The sequence below is a fragment of the Pholis gunnellus genome (genome assembly GCF_910591455.1).
Source record: "Pholis gunnellus genome assembly, chromosome: 3".
NCBI classification, from domain to species: Eukaryota; Metazoa; Chordata; class Actinopteri; order Perciformes; family Pholidae; genus Pholis; species Pholis gunnellus.
This window is the reverse complement of record NC_136529.1, coordinates 14945595-14961394: the sequence shown is the minus strand read 5'-3', so window position 1 is coordinate 14961394 and position 15800 is coordinate 14945595. Positions and strand designations below refer to the sequence as shown.

The 15800-nt window shown below is 42.4% G+C and overlaps 3 protein-coding genes across 4 annotated transcripts; 1 reads left to right on the top strand and 2 right to left on the bottom strand.

Moving 5' to 3' along the window:
* Positions 1-1027: 1027 nt before the first annotated feature.
* Positions 1028-7775, bottom strand: usp49 (ubiquitin specific peptidase 49). The gene is made up of 7 exons (XM_079183634.1): positions 7643-7775; positions 5833-5955; positions 4215-5689; positions 3646-3853; positions 2944-3052; positions 2572-2777; positions 1028-2485 (listed from the first exon to the last, which is right to left on the bottom strand). Exons 3-7 carry the CDS (start codon positions 5622-5624, stop codon positions 2382-2384), a joined length of 2037 nt encoding a protein of 678 aa, XP_079039760.1. The 5' UTR covers positions 5625-5689; positions 5833-5955; positions 7643-7775; the 3' UTR covers positions 1028-2381.
* A 693-nt stretch (positions 7776-8468) lies between these two features.
* med20 (mediator complex subunit 20) lies at positions 8469-10387 on the bottom strand. The gene is made up of 4 exons (XM_079186103.1): positions 10245-10387; positions 9845-9990; positions 9261-9514; positions 8469-9172 (listed from the first exon to the last, which is right to left on the bottom strand). Exons 1-4 carry the CDS (start codon positions 10256-10258, stop codon positions 8951-8953), a joined length of 636 nt encoding a protein of 211 aa, XP_079042229.1. The 5' UTR covers positions 10259-10387; the 3' UTR covers positions 8469-8950.
* On the top strand, positions 10125-15553 carry bysl (bystin-like). 2 transcript variants are annotated; one of them, XM_079186102.1, is made up of 8 exons: positions 10125-10166; positions 10665-10907; positions 11359-11518; positions 11648-11786; positions 11904-12037; positions 12149-12309; positions 14516-14618; positions 14780-15553. In XM_079186102.1, the coding sequence occupies exons 2-8, from the start codon at positions 10697-10699 to the stop codon at positions 15132-15134; spliced, it is 1263 nt and encodes a 420-aa protein (XP_079042228.1). In that variant the 5' UTR covers positions 10125-10166; positions 10665-10696; the 3' UTR covers positions 15135-15553. The 2 variants fall into 2 exon arrangements, with proteins under 2 accessions (XP_079042228.1, XP_079042227.1); XM_079186101.1 differs by lacking the exon at positions 10125-10166 and having other exon boundaries at positions 10495-10907.
* Positions 15554-15800: the final 247 nt, after the last annotated feature.

Below are 15800 nucleotides of genomic sequence, written 5' to 3'. Positions count from 1 at the left end.
ATCCCTTTGACTGATTGGACTGCATGGCCACTTACCTTTTGAAAAAGGGCTCGGAGGAAAGGATCAACACCGGTCAAGGGGATTTTTTTTTTACAACCTGGCAACCCAAAATCTGTTTGTCTTAATGCTGCTCTATAAAGAATTAGTATGATTTATTTACAGCGATTAAAGCCATTGGATATAACTTGTAAAGCCTTGATGAAAGGTGTATTATTAGACAGTGTTGATCCACTATGGGGTGAAGTGCTCTTTGAAATACAAACAAGTGTTGCTTTAAGTAGCACAGCTGATACAGCAGTACAGTTAAATTAGCATTCAGCTAAAATGCTAAACTGTTAGAACAAAAGCAGAGACCAGCGGTCAGTGAAGTGATGCAAAATGTACCTTAAGTTTGATAACATTAGCTAACATTAGCCTGCTAAAGTGATTCAGCAGCATGTTTAATCAAATGAACAGCGCATTATAATCTAATGAAGACTTTTCAATTGTAAGAGGAAGAAAGTGATATTTCTTCTCTTCAAAGTTACAGTCTGGCTTTAAAGACAATAGCAGTCTCATAGTTCAGAAGTTATGAATAAAATCGTGAGATGTTTGATTTATATGATTTCAAATGAATTCAGGATAATCTTCAGAGATTATTTACATTTAATGACCTCCCATCGTATTTCTGAACCAGATTACAGTAATTCTAGGTTTCACATCTTTAAGGAGGCATTAGAGAAGCAGAATTAACAGATTTCAGATCATCCGTGTATCCATCTGCTAATCCTCTGATTCACTCAGTTCCACTTCACTGTATCTGTTATGATGCTGTGACATTTATTAATATTCACTGAACATGTACGTTTCCTCCTTTAATGCCGTCAACATAGATGTTGCAGACATTATGATGGCTAAGCTAGTGAAGCGACGTACAACATGCTCATGACCTGAATGAACCCTCCTCCATCTTTTAATTTAGACAAATGGTCGCGCTGAAGACAACATTCGCTCTAAAAATGAACACAAACCAAGAATCGTTTGAAATTAGTTTTGTCTTTTTAATAATCACCGTCTGGTAAAACCCATATGACCATTACATTTAGGACAGGTATTCTTACAGTACAAGACAGAACTCAAAGGGATCCGAGCCGGTGGCATGGCCACACCTGACCACTGAAAAGTAAGACATTCATCGTCATTAGATTGTTCCAACTTTTACATAGAGTTCACAAATGTATTTTGCGTTTGACTCCTATCAAACACAACAGCTCTTTCTTGATTACCTAGCAAATTCTAAGGACCTTGATAGAAACAGCAGAGTAGAAAAAAAACATTGTATAACAAGCAGAAGAATTCCTGATTTTATCTTAATTTCCTGTCAAGATGCAAGATGTACAATATATTGCTTTCAGGTGCTCAACTCAAAATGGGTGCCCCCAACACATTCTTCTGTATCGCAGTCTGGCCGTTCACTCGTTTCTCCTGCAGTTAAAACACAGGAGCAGTGTCTCTGACCCGGGCTCAGACTACCTAACCGTTACACCACAGGGGGAGCTGCCATTTAAACAAGATACAGGAGCGTAAAGATGAACAATCACAAAAATAGGCCCAACCGTAGTAGCCCCTCCTCAAAAGTGCAGCTTTCCATCACTCATCGAGTGTTTTCAATGAAAGTGAAACACAGAATAACTACAAAATAAACTAAAAACTATTCCTGTTCACTTGAGAGCGCAGGCCAAAGGCCTTGATCCTCAGACACAGTATCCAGTCACAGCAGTACAATTGAGGAGAGGACACGATGAAGTACAAACGACACAGGGATGAGCAGTAAAAGTTTCCATGACTTGACATTTCACCATAACTAAAAAAGCTGAACAGGAGGCGACACGGAGTCTGGACTTTAGTCACTAGATTCATTTAATTCCAGTGGAACTACACAATGATGTTGAAAGAAGTACCTCTTATAATATTTAGTGCATTGGCTATCAAATGTACGGTTATTTAAAAAGCACATTAACGACACGATTGTGATAGAAATGCTCTAAAATCCAGAATCCATGTGGCCGTTAAATGTGAAATGCTGTTTCAGGGGAGCGCCTGATTGGCTCCAGACTCAACAGACATGAGCCCGACCGCATTTAGAAACACGGACACACAACGTGGTGTTCAGCAGGACAGAGTCGGACCTGCTCCCACAGCCTTCGGGCCATTAACCGATATGCTGGTCCCACAGGCCAAAGGAAGCCGTGGCCTCATTTATGAAAAGGTTTTCTGATTTCTACAAACAAAATCCAAAGCCACCCATTAGAACATTTAAATTGAAATGAAATCCGGGAAAACGTTTTCATAAATGCAGCCTTAAGTTGCCAAAAACAGGTCGACATCACAGCAAGAGGTACCTAGGCAGACCTCTGGGTGTAGAAGAGGATATAGGCCTGAGTGTTGCACACTTCCTCCACACTGCAGACCTTCATCTCAGAGTCATTACAGTGGACCCAGAAACCTGAAGATACAAAGAGAAAAAGAGGTTACCAACAGAACCACAGGACGTCATAGTTTGATCTGAATCAAGTCCGGCCTCTTCCTCACCTCCTTCTGTATTGTAGCAGTATGCGGTGTAGTGCCCTGAGCCAAAGCCTTTCCCGTGATGCATAACAACAGCAGACAGATCGTAGGTGTAGCCTCCTCTGTGGACAGAGTGACCTGAGCCTGTGCAGCAGTATGGTTTGATGTTCAGAACCTGGTCGAAGGCCACGTGGACGCCGATTTTCTCCCTATGGTTCCGCCCAGACCATCTGCCAAACAACGGGGACTAGTCAGCCTCACAGGCACCACGATGAACACAAATGTACCGAAGCGCTCGTAAAACAGCCAGCAATGAACCCGCCTTGGTTTTCTCAAAGCTGTTTTTAAGACATTTAACAGTAAACATTAGAATAAGCAGCCGGTAGAGAAGCTTACCTGAAGCGTTTGAGGTGCAGCCGTAGAACCTGAGGTAAACGGTAGATCAGAAGCTGCTTTCGAGCCTCTGACAGAACTAAGGGTTTGTGGGATGATTTCCGTCTTCTTTCTGACAAAACACGACACAATGAACTGGTAAATTAATCCCCTATCAATTCAAATGACCATCACTGATATGAGGCTTTGTTTGAGTGCAGAGTTGACACACGTTGATACAACATATCAGACTTTGGCAGCAAACAAAATACATATTTTGTGTAGTTTTCAAGTCACTGCCTTCTCCACGGCTGTCAGCAGTTAACACTCCTCACTCATCCTATGAGTCATTGTCCGCTGCCTCTCACTCAAAACTGAATTAATTTTTATAAAACCATTTTGTACATGTAGTTATTTAAAAGTCAGTTTTTCTAATTTAAATTCATATCATTCAAACCAAATCTCTCTGGGCAGTAAATCCTGCACTCAAAGTCCAATAGTCTTTAGTGATGGAAGGATGTTTGCATAAGTTTGTGGCACACATCATTATTAACAAGGTTTGTTAGACATGTATTTTTAATTCATATGAAAGGCTTAAAAAGACTGAATCAGGTTTAAAAATCGAATGTTAAATTGTGGGCAGGCATCCTGAATTAATTCACAATTATCAAACTCCAGCTGTAGAGGGCAAATCTTAACAGATACGAAAATAAAAACGGTACTAACTGTTGCAGTGGTTGCAGGCATAGATGCTGCCTTCGAGAGCCTCCATTTCCGTAAACTTGGACAGCATCTCGGTGAGGGTGCAGCTGCGCTGGTACGCTGTAGCGCCCGAGCCTTTGTCTATGCTGTGGTATCGCTCGGGAAACTCCAAAGACAAATCCCAGAATGGCTCAACTGTGTTAGACTTGTGCTTACAGGACAGACACGTCACCTAAAACACACACACACACACACACACACAGCGGGAAGAGAAACAGGTAAGTGGGGATGTTAGTTGATGACACACAGTCTTAAGTCTAAAATTAATTGCATCTCTGAAAACAATACCATGAGATGAAAAAAAAAAGATATCACAAAATGTCTGAGTAATAGAATGTCTTGCAGTTGATTATTGTTGTAGGGACAGAAAAATAAAGAATATCATCAGCCAATACATCACTGTGGAACACATTATTTGGTAATTACACTGTCATATGTTGTTTATTCTTTTAAAATGACCTCTACTGTGTGAGTTTAAAGCTTTGGTAGTCGTACTATAAAGTGTTTATAGGGGCACATATCTCATGTCTCACCTGGCTGAGGAGCTGCCCATGAAAGATGGTGTTGAGAACCTTTAGCACTTGCTTGGACAGTTTCCTCTTTGTGATGGGGATGACTATCCTGCGTTTGGACCCCTCTGTGTCCAGCTCCTGCTGCACCTTGTCCAGCAGCTCGCACAAGAACTCCTGGGCGTCCTGCTGGTCGTAGCCACGGAAGGCCGGGATGAGGTTCCACACAGAGTGCAGCATGGCGAATGGAGACACTAAAGACCACCGGCCTGACCACATGACCCTGAAAAGTGTATGTAACTCATGGCACAGAGACATTTGCTGGCGGGTGGAGCAGCGAGGCTCCTTGGGCTGGACCAACTCCGAAGCCTGCGGGGAAGGCGGGGCGCTTTCCTTTTTGCCCGGGGCCAAATTCCAACTGCCTGGTTCCCCCATGCGTCCGAGAGGGCACCCTGACAGCGCGGTGTTACCACTGCTGACTACACCTCCCGTCACACCCTTCGTCTCCTGGGAGTTATTGGTCTTGGCCAGCAGCTCCTCGGTCTCACACAGGTCCAAAGTGAGAAAACACTCCCTGAATTTCTGCAGGTGGCTCAGCACTTGCAATATTGAGTTCATGTAACATGTGTTCCCCAAATTGCGCAGACCAGTGACACCTGGAGCGAGTCTCCGGCGGGTTACCGCGTGTGTGGAGTAGTACCTCCTCAGTTTAGCAGCTCTGCCGTTCTGAGGAGCCTTACGGGACAGGGTGAGAAGGGAGGGCTTCTTGGGAGGAGGAGGAGGTAGGCGTTCCGGAGGGTCGCGGAATTTGCGAGGAATGAGTGCGATAGTCGAACGTGGCGCCTGAGTAAGAAGCCTCGCACTCTTTCTGGGAGGGACATTGCCGAGCTCTTCCATGAGTCGCCTTTTCACCTCTTTTTTTTGTCTTCTAGCTTCCTCGAGTTTCTCTTCGCGCTGATTCTGCAGCTCTTGATGTTTACCGATCCACATCCGAAGCATCTTCCCTAGGAGTGCTTTCCTCCTGTGACGCGAGGCCAGCTGCATGGCGGGCTGTGGCCCTCCTTCCCCGACCCAGGAGGTGCACTCTCCCCCAGATGAGGAGCGCAGTGAGCGTCTACCTGGGCTGCGAACGGTGGAGAGGGCCCCTCTGAGGAGTTTGAGGTCTCCCTCTGCATTATCATTGAGCACATAGTCTCCACAGGCAAAACAGAACACATCCAGCTCACGCACCTCCATAGCCAGTGGGTGCTGTGACTCCTGAAAGTGTTTGAGCGAGTGCTCCTCCATGAAGCGTCCGCAGGCCACGTGGGAGCACTTGAGGCAGGCCCACACTGAATCGGTGGTGCTGCAGTCCACACAGTGCCATTTTTGCGGATTGAGGATTGAATGGTCTTGGCCCAGACGAAGGCGTCCCACGTGCTTACAACGATCCATCTCTCCCGATACACATGTGGCCTCAGTGAAAGGACACACGTCCTGGAACCAAGCAGCACCTCATTCTGAGGCGAGATTTACAGGGGGAAAAAATGAAAGATTAAGATCTGCTTGTGCAATCCAGTGAAAGGACTGAGAAACACGTATCCAGTCTGAATCATTCACTGAATAAGCATACACGCATTGTGCTGTACATAAAGTTACTTACTGTAAAAGTAGTTTGCTTGATCGGGTTTGGGATAATACATCACAACATCTGCAGAGAACTCAACGGCAATGATCGGATTGATCACCCATGTCCACCATCACCACCGTCATCAACGAGAACATTCTGAGAAACAGGGAGGAAATTAAGTTAATAGTGAATAGTTGCGTGAGAAATAATGAGACGATGCATCAAATCTAGGAAGATTTCATAAATATCAAATTTACAAACAACAAATAAGGCATTTTGTGAGAAGACAGGTCACCAAACAACTATCTTTCCACTTCAAGGACACCCAGCATGTAAGAGTATTCAAAAACACACACTAGTATCCGCTAGCGTGGAATAATTATAGATAATTTGCAATCGTGAACACATCAAATGGTTTGTGTTTACAACGCCTGTCAAAACGTTTGAACAACTTATCAAGAAAACAATATCAGATCCTGAGAAATGACCGTGACTGCAAAACTGCTTCACAAAATGGGGTGTCACAGTTTGACGGATGTTGTGGTGCTATGCTAAACAAGATTACCACAATGCGTAAAAACCACTGAATGAATGAGAGACATGGAACAGACGGTTTCATACAAGGCCTGTCTTCTCTTATGTGCTCACGGGTTTTATTTCTTGACTTCACGGAGAGCTTGGGCTCCATATGAGGGCCTGTAACGCCCATTGAGACATTGTAAGTAATATTGGGCTATACAAATAAAACTTAACCTCACGTTCCCTATGATTATTAGTACAGATCATTGAGAACTGTTGGAATGAAAACAAGAGTATGGTTGTTATGGTGTAAATACAGTATTTGTAATGTTATTTGTTATAATAAATACACAAATGATTGTGCTTTTTCATAGAGACATTATTTAAAGATCCTACACGGCCAAACTTTGAGGCAGAAATGTTGACATAAAGGAGGATGTCTGTCTGTCCATTCCAGTTATGTGGTGAATCCATGTAATTATCTACCTCGTCGTTATCTGCGCTGTACGACACCATTCTTCTTGCTTTTGTGGAAACCATCCAATACTTTAAAACTACTATTTTTATTGAAAAGACACCGTTAACTTGGTGCAACTGGTTTATAGTTGGCCGCATACAACTACATCGTGCTATGTTGTGTGTTGTGCTTATTGGAAGCGTCTATTAATGTGACGCCGATATTCACCAAAATGTTACAATATCCCGAATGCATCCGTCCCGTGTTTTTAAAGCCTGTCGCCAGGATCAGTGTGGTTGGCTCTTATCGCCATGCTAAGCTATCCCACCATCACCATGTTGAGCCAGAACAAAGAGCAGTCAAGAGAGCCACTCTCCAGGAACATCCAATAACTTTGTTGGTCGGAGGCAGCTCAGCCAGCCATAAGTTAGCTTACGCTGCTAACCGCTAGCCACGGAAGCTCCTGCAGAAGCTTAGCGTCGCCTACTCCTTCTGCTGTCTATTATAATTATGTACTTTGTTAAAACACACATGATTCGCTTTGTGCCAAGTAGCTAACATTTATGTTCTTAGCTTGCCATAGTAGCTACCGTTAGCTACGCGGCTAACGCGTTTTTGCGGAGGACAATCGAAGTTAACCTAACGGTTGTTGTTGGTCGCTAACGTTCACTAACGGTAACTAAGTGTTAACACGGCACGGCTTAGCTCGCTAGCGAACTGCGCCGTTAACCGTTTAAAAAAAAACTCCCCGGTGACTTTCACCACAGATAGCCGGTTAATGGGGTGTACATTACCACCGGGCCCCGTCTGTGTTCGTTACTACATTTTTGCAACATCTGATTAACGGAAAAGCTGGGGTAACGTTACCATCGCCAACATCCATCCATCCGGTACACTCGGAGCTGGTTGTTGTCCTCCTCGCAGATTGAACAACCCAACTCTCGATCCGAGCCCCAGACCCCGCCGCTCTCATTGGACTGGGACTGAGCGGCAACCGGGCTCTCATTGGCGGAAAGGCTGAACAACAGGCAGCAGAATGGACCGTCCGTCCACCCACCGGTGCCACATGGAACAATAACGGAGGCCAGACCGCACGTCGGGCTCACCGAAGACCACTGAGCCCCTGACCTCGAAAGACCCATGGTCGGCCATGTGTCAGCTGGTTTGTGCTAATCTGATCAAATGCATCATTGGATGTGTAACTTTTAAGCACAGTATTAGCCGAATGTGGTGTTGTAGTCATCACGTGGAAGGGACTACATCTAGATTTAGGGCCTCTTTAGATTTAAGTTAACACTGGATGAAACGGCATGGTGCTAAATACTAATCCAGCACAAGACTTTGCAAAAATACTGCAAAAAAATAAATAAAAAAAAATAATAATAATAATGCACTGGGTGGAAAGTCATCTTTCCCACAATGTATTGTAGTTTTTTTACTGACTAATTGTAATACCCCCATTCTGATATTAGAAAATATAATTTTTCAACATTGTATAAACTTTTACACACATTATACCGTACTTTGTAGAAGCACCATGGAAGTCCTCCTGCTTTTCATTCATTTATTTATACCTTCTTCCCTGCAAACCTTCCAATGTTAACGTTATTAGTAACACCTCTGTATTGTGCATACTGATCACTAGTACGGCCTAATAAGAAATTAAAACTGAACAGAGACCTCATTCATGTTTCCTGTATTTTATTTAAACAAGTCAAAATCTCAAATTAAAAGGTCTATTGAATAAACATAATTTAACTGAAATCTGCAGGTCTCGGCACAGATGAACAGACATCCTTGTGCATACATCAATTAGTTTTTTTTCTGTCCAAAGCCTTATTAACTAATCAAACATAAGCCTTTAGCCAACACCCACAACAGGAAATCTACTAAGAAAAACTCACAATTATCTGTTCTATTACTTTCAGCTAAAACTGTCTCTCTAGAAGAGGTTACAACCAAAACACATATTCTAGCTCCTGTTCTCCATTAAGTCTCTTTCATGCAAGATGTTTTATCAAATATAAAGGTTTATTACAATGTTGAGGCTCCAGAAATGGAAATAAAAAAACAGACTTTGTAAAACGCCTGGATAACATGCTGACCCACAGGACCAGAGTTAAAGCAACATTAATACAAACATAAAAAAAGGTTTTCTCCGATGCCACTGAAAACTCAACGCACGTTGCTTCCTGGAACTTGCATTTTACGAAGTTTGTTGAACAACTCCAGGTACTGAGTCATGGTGTCCACGCAGTCTGATGGTGCGAAGAGTCCTTCAGGCTTGGCAGCAAACACAGACGGCAGTTCGGGGACGCTGGGGCCAAGAAAGGATTGCATGAACTCCTTCGTGAGGTTCCAGCAGTCTCCTGGAACTACGCAAGGACAGTACTCCACCTGGAGAAACACAAAGAGTTAATGCAGCCACAGTGGGGGAAAAAAAAGTCATGTTTCCACTCTCACTTATATTCATTTAACTACATACCTCTACTGATATCCCTCTGGCACTGGAGCTCATTGTCACAGTACCCACTTTTATCAAGAAGTCACAGTAACGGTATCTAGAACCACGACACTCCACCTTGTGCCCCTTGGCATTTTGAAAGTGAGTTTTTAGCTTCACCATGAGAACGTCAAAGTTTGCGTCGGCTATCAGGCAGGGTCCGCCTTCAAACAGACCCATGCAGCTCAGCGGAGTTTCAGAGTTGTGCATCATGTATAAGAGCTTGGTGGGCTGACCTGTAACAGACGGGCAAGACTGACAGTCAGAGGTGTCAAGTAAAGAACTTTATTCACTCAAGTACTCTACTGTTTTGAAGTATTGATAACTAAATGTGTTCACTTTGTGAGATACTTTTAATTAAGCACAATGCAATTTGACTGTTTTCATAACGGAAAGGTTTGAGTTACAAGTTGATGATTGAAGGTCTAAAGAATGACACTATGTGGGAAATGTAGGACTCGGGATTTTGGGAGCAATATCATGGACTAAAAATCAGGATTTACTGCCTGCTAATGTCCAAATATATATATCAGAACGATTAGAAAAGTTACAGAATTGAATATTACCGCTGACGTTTCCTGTTGCATGGTATGTCTCACAGTCTACACAGAAGCTGCCCTGCTTCACAGCACCCAGCTGCTCCAGTTTCTTGTGCAGGACGTCCACTGTCTGCTGCACGCTCTTCCCCTCCGTCACAGGCACCTGACACACACTGCAGAACAAACACAAGCGCCACGTCAAGTTAGGAAAGACAGGTTCTGTAAGTAAGGACTGAGAAGCCAAGTACGATTGAGACGTGAGAAAGATGAGCAGAGCATCGCGTGAATGAAAGTGATCGATGAAGCGCAAAAACACGTGCGATGGTTGAGGCGAGATAATGAAGATGCGGTATGTACAATAATGACATTGTTTTCCAAACATTGTTAACATTTTAAATGTAGCTAAAACATAAAGCAATCATCTCACCAAGTGACCCCCATTGATGTTTTGTTTTCTTGGTCGTCGTTTGAGTACTTCCGGGTGAAACATGAGTCTTCCGCTAGTTAAATCAGAGTATTTCAAATGTTAAACAGACACGAAACATCCGTAATAATTGATTATGCTGGATATTCACAAATCATGGACAATAAAATAGTTTAACACCAACAAAAACATCAAACAGGACTCTAAAATCCTGCTCGGTTTCGACTTTACGCGACGCACACTACGTCACTTCCCCTCTGCAATGGACATCCGCACGTGTTGATAAAGCGACTGTTTACAGTACTTGTTAATTCTAGACCTCGGGTAGCTCCATAGCACATGCCAACCAAACACACTGATCGTATCGCTACATCTTCTATCAAACCACAACGATGCCCAAAGTGAAAAAATCAAAATCCAAAGGCGGAGGAGAGACGAGCGGAGGAGCGACGACGATGGCGCTGGCTGACCAGATCATGCAGGCGGACACGATGCGAGCCCAAGGCCGGGTGAAGAGCAGGGATAGCCGGGCGGAAGACGAGGACAACTACGTAGACGAGCGTCTGTCTCGGAAGATCTTACAACAGGCACGAATTCAGCAAGATGAGCTTCAGAGCGAATATGGCCTGGCACCAGAGAAGAAGAAGACACCAGTCACTGTTCTCGGTAATGTCGGAGGTCTGTCCTCCTCAATATGAACTGCAGCCATGTTATTGAAAGTCTATGAAGTTGTTTTACATGAAAGCCATTAGATTGAGAGATATTTGGATGGAGTCTTCTGTGTCAGGACTTATCTGCTCTATAATGTCTTACATTTAAGCACAATTTTAAGTTCATGTGAAAGTTCACGTTTGTGAGTAATTTGTAGTTTTACATGTTCAACATTAATTATACAGAAGTACAAATATATACCATCTGGAAGTGGGGAAGGAAACATAAATAAATCAGGAATATTTGATCAAAGGAAGAACTTTGACACAAGTATAGTGAACATGTTGAACTTGTTTGATCGTGTAAAGCTCCTTCAGATGATCGACTTCACTTCACTATGGAGTGTGTATCTTAAACAGTACCGTGTAATCTTATTGACCATCTTTGTCTTGTCATAACATATTAGGGCCTGACACCCAGGATGCAGACTCCGATGAGGAGTGGCCAGCACTGGGATCGGCGGGTGCTGACGACGACGGCGATGTGGTGTGTGACACCGAAATCGTCGTTGACGCCGACGACGAGAAGGCCATGGAGATGTTCATGAATAAAAACCCTCCAATGAGGCAAGATGCAACATAATCCCGGCTTTATTTTGAAACTTACCTGTTGAGTTTGAATTTGAATGAAGCGCAACAAGAGCTCAGTTCTTGCTTTTAATGCTTCGCTGTGTTTTCTCTTTGTGTTCTTCGTAGACGGACCTTAGCTGATATCATCATGGAGAAGATTACAGAGAAGCAGACTGAGGTGGGGACAGTGATGTCGGAGGCGTCGGGGCGTCCAATGCCCCAACTTGACCCGAGGGTGATAGAAGTGTACAAAGGTGTCAATAAGGTGAGTTACATCCGTCGACTTCAAGGGAAGAAAGTGTTTTTAGTGCCTGATTGTAAGTGTAAAGACCTCCTAGTAAGCATTTAAACGATAGTTTACATTTCTGTTCTTTTGCTTCAGGTTCTGTCTAAATATCGCAGCGGTAAATTGCCAAAGGCTTTTAAAATAGTCCCAGCACTTTCAAACTGGGAGCAGGTTCTTTATTTGACCGACCCTGAGACCTGGACAGCAGCTGCCATGTACCAAGCAACAAGGTGAGTCCCCAGATGGTTTGTTTTTGGCTGTACGCTGAGCAGGTTATCTCATTTACTGCAGGTATTTCAACAAGGTACAATGAAGAGTTTTTCTCCATGCCTTTGTTGTAGGATCTTCTCGTCCAATCTGAAAGAGCGAATGGCTCAGAGGTTTTACAACTTGGTGCTGCTGCCCCGAGTACGGGATGATATCGCAGAGTACAAGCGACTCAACTTCCATCTCTACAGTGCTCTGAAGAAGGCCTTGTTCAAACCAGGAGCATGGTTTAAAGGTGAGACCATTTTAAATGGATGGTTTTCATTTTGTATTTTTTCAGAGCGAGAAGAGATTGACATTAGAGCTGCAACAATTGTGGATTGTGGAACCGAAAATTAAAACTATTTTTCAACAATTTCTATTTGTCTAGCAAACATGCCGCCACTTTTTGGCACCAGCTTCTTAAATATGAGAATTTGCATACTTGTCCGACATGACAATAAACTTGATATCTTTGTTTTGGAAAGGATAAAACAAGATGCTTGATGACATGGTTTTAAGATATTATAATAGACATATATAACACAGTTCCTAATGTTTTATAGACCAAATGGTAAATCAATGAAACGAGAAAGATGAATAGATGATGATTAGAATAATTAGTTGCAGCCCTTATAGATATTAATCTCATGTTTGTTAAGTTGACTCCAGGTTCAAAGCATTGTTGAGCTGTCCTCTCTGATCACACTCAACATCACTCCTGACTCTGAAAAGTATCTTAGTCCACAATCAGGTTTACAGGTTATGCTGGTTAATGTGTTTCTCTGACCCTGATTCTCTTTATGTAACCTGTTTTAAGCATCTCCCAGTCGTGGGGGGGAATTCTGATTACGTCCAGCTTGATTATTCATCAACAGAAAAGTGAAAGTGCCTAAAAGCTGCAAAGTGTTTTTAACAATTTGTTAAGGACTCTTCTAGTTGTTATCAAAATTCTAAATTTGGATGGTGAATACATTTGTTATTTAGCAAAGTGCAGGCTGAGAGTAAAATCCAAATAGTGTTGAAGTAAAATAGTTACTGATGTGCCCTGCAGACCTGTAAAGTGTAGCCATCATGTTAGGCATCACTAGTTATTGTTTCATCAAATCCCCAGTGAATGCTGAGCTAAGCTGTAGTCACATCTGACCTTTTGAAAATAAAAAGTGGTAAAGTGAGGAATGAAAGAGAGGATTTGACAGCTTGTTGCAAAAGAAGGAAATGCAAGCTTTCTGGGATGTGTCACGTTTTTAATTCCAGCTCTAAATTTAGAACTTTTATTCAGAGGACGCTCACAGAGGATTAGTTTAGATTCGTGTCCACAGGGTAAATAACACCATCGGTTCTGGAAGCTCAGACATGAACAAACTCAAATTATCCTTATATGTCGAGCATTCGTTTGGCCAATGATTGTTTTTCTTTAATCCTTTTGTGAACTTACTGTTTACAAACTGTCCCAGCTTAATGTGACTTTTGTCCCCCAAACGTTCCATGACCCATATTTAAAGAAACACCAGTATGAGACAACTCCACTAAGTGGCAGTGTTGCTCACAAATACACTGAACTGTTTGTCACACAGTGAGTGAGAGAACTGACCACAAGTGACTGGCTTTTCCCATTAACTATTCTATTATTGGAGCGACTGAATACATTTAATATGTGATTAATGGAACTCAATACTGGAGTTCATTTTTAGGTTTTTCCATGTGATCACTGCACTCTGAAATAATCATTGTTTTTAAAAATATATATATTTTCAAATAGGATTTAGTGTATCATGTGAACAAACATGAAAGCAAACTTAAAGCACACAGTTATACCGTATTAAGTTTAATATGCTGTGTGCAATATAGTATAAACTGCCAACATCTTTTTTTTGTTTGGTTAACCTTTGTCACCTATATCCAAATTAGTCTGTTTCAGTTATTAAACACATTCTACAGGCCTGTCCATAAGTGTCAATATTGACTGTGTGCTTTTGAATCAAAATAGTTTAGATACTTAATTACTAAACCAACAGCTGTTAGAATAAAGGTTTATTTTAAAGGGGCAGTCTGCCAAAGTATGAAAATACCTAAGAATATAACAAACATGGATGACTTTACATCGGTCAAAGTCAGTCGTCAATGTAAATAAATCCCAATTTAAAGGCTATAGTTAACTTTAACATGGCTGATTCTGTTAATCATACAACAATCCTGAGTTCTCGGATGGTGTTAATGCTCCCAAGTCATAAACAAGGGAATCATTCCCATCTCTGCCATCCCTCCCATATGATGTGAAGAAGGCAAAACTGAAGATGCTTTTTTCTTGCATTATTTAAATGTGTAGATCCAGTGTTTTTGGAGCTTTAACCATCTTAACTGAGGAGTAAAAGTCAGGTGTATCACTGCCTCTGCTGCATCTGCGGTTGTGTAAGTACCGGAATACCCTTTTGATGTATTTTGCTTCTTCTGTCACACAGGTATACTGATTCCTCTGTGTGAGTCTGGGACATGTACTCTGAGGGAAGCCATCATCATCGGAAGCATACTCACAAAGTGCTCCATCCCTGTGCTCCACTCCAGGTAATGATTCCTCACTGATACACACACACCTGCAGACAGATGTCAGCGTCTCATCGTTATATGTAGGATTCAGCCAGGTGTCCTTTTGGCAAGAGAAGTACAGTTAAGATTGCATAACAATGGGAGGTTGCATAACATGCAAAATTGTTCTTGTCTTTCAGCGCTGCGATGCTTAAGTTGGCAGAGATGGAGTACAACGGCGCCAACAGCATTTTCCTGCGCCTCTTGCTTGACAAGAAATACGCCCTGCCTTTCCGTGTCCTAGATGCCTTGGTGGCCCACTTCCTGTCCTTCCGCAGTGAAAAACGTGTGCTTCCTGTGCTGTGGCATCAGAGTTTACTCACCATGGCTCAGCGCTACAAGGCTGACCTGGCTTCCGAACAGAAGACGGCACTGCTGGAGCTGATCAAGATTCAAACACACCCTCCGATCTCTTCAGAGATTCGCAGAGAACTGCAAAATTCCGGGTCGAGGGATCTTGAAATTGGGCTCCCTGTTATTGTCGAGATGGACTGAGGAGTTAGTCTGGTCTGGAGCTTCCTCCTCCTCTGATGCAAATGATTCACGCTTTCTTCAGCATGATGAAAATTGGGTTAAATCTAACTTTGTTATTCTTCCTGACCCTTGAAAGGACAGTTTCAAAGGTGGCAGTGTCTCAGGAGCCACAATTCTCTCCCCTACTTGGATGAGTTCATCAGTTGTGATGTAGTTGATGAAATGTCACATCAGGAATGTCTGAGCTTTTTTTCCTGCAGTGCAGTGACTGCTTGGGAATACAAAGACTGGTATTTGTGTTTGTTTGAATAAAGCAACTTTGTAGTTTTGATTAAAAATAACCGGAGTCCATTAAAAGTTGCTCAGGGAGAATGTTTCTTTCCATTTTATGTTGTCTTAACTGATGATACACAAGATAGATGGTGAAATACTTTCTATTTGCAGCCTGGTTTTAAAAACATTTACATTACCTACCTGGTATCTTGATATAGGAAATAAAAATGGATACTATTGGTATTTCTTCTGGAACATATTTAGTCATCCCTGACCTGTCAATTTAAAGTGGATCAGAAAACAGACTCATTCATTCATTGAATACACGAACATTGGAAATTAGTAATAAAACTAATATAATATTAAATAAAGGCAAAATAATTAGCAAAAAGTCAATACCTAAAAAAATGAGTT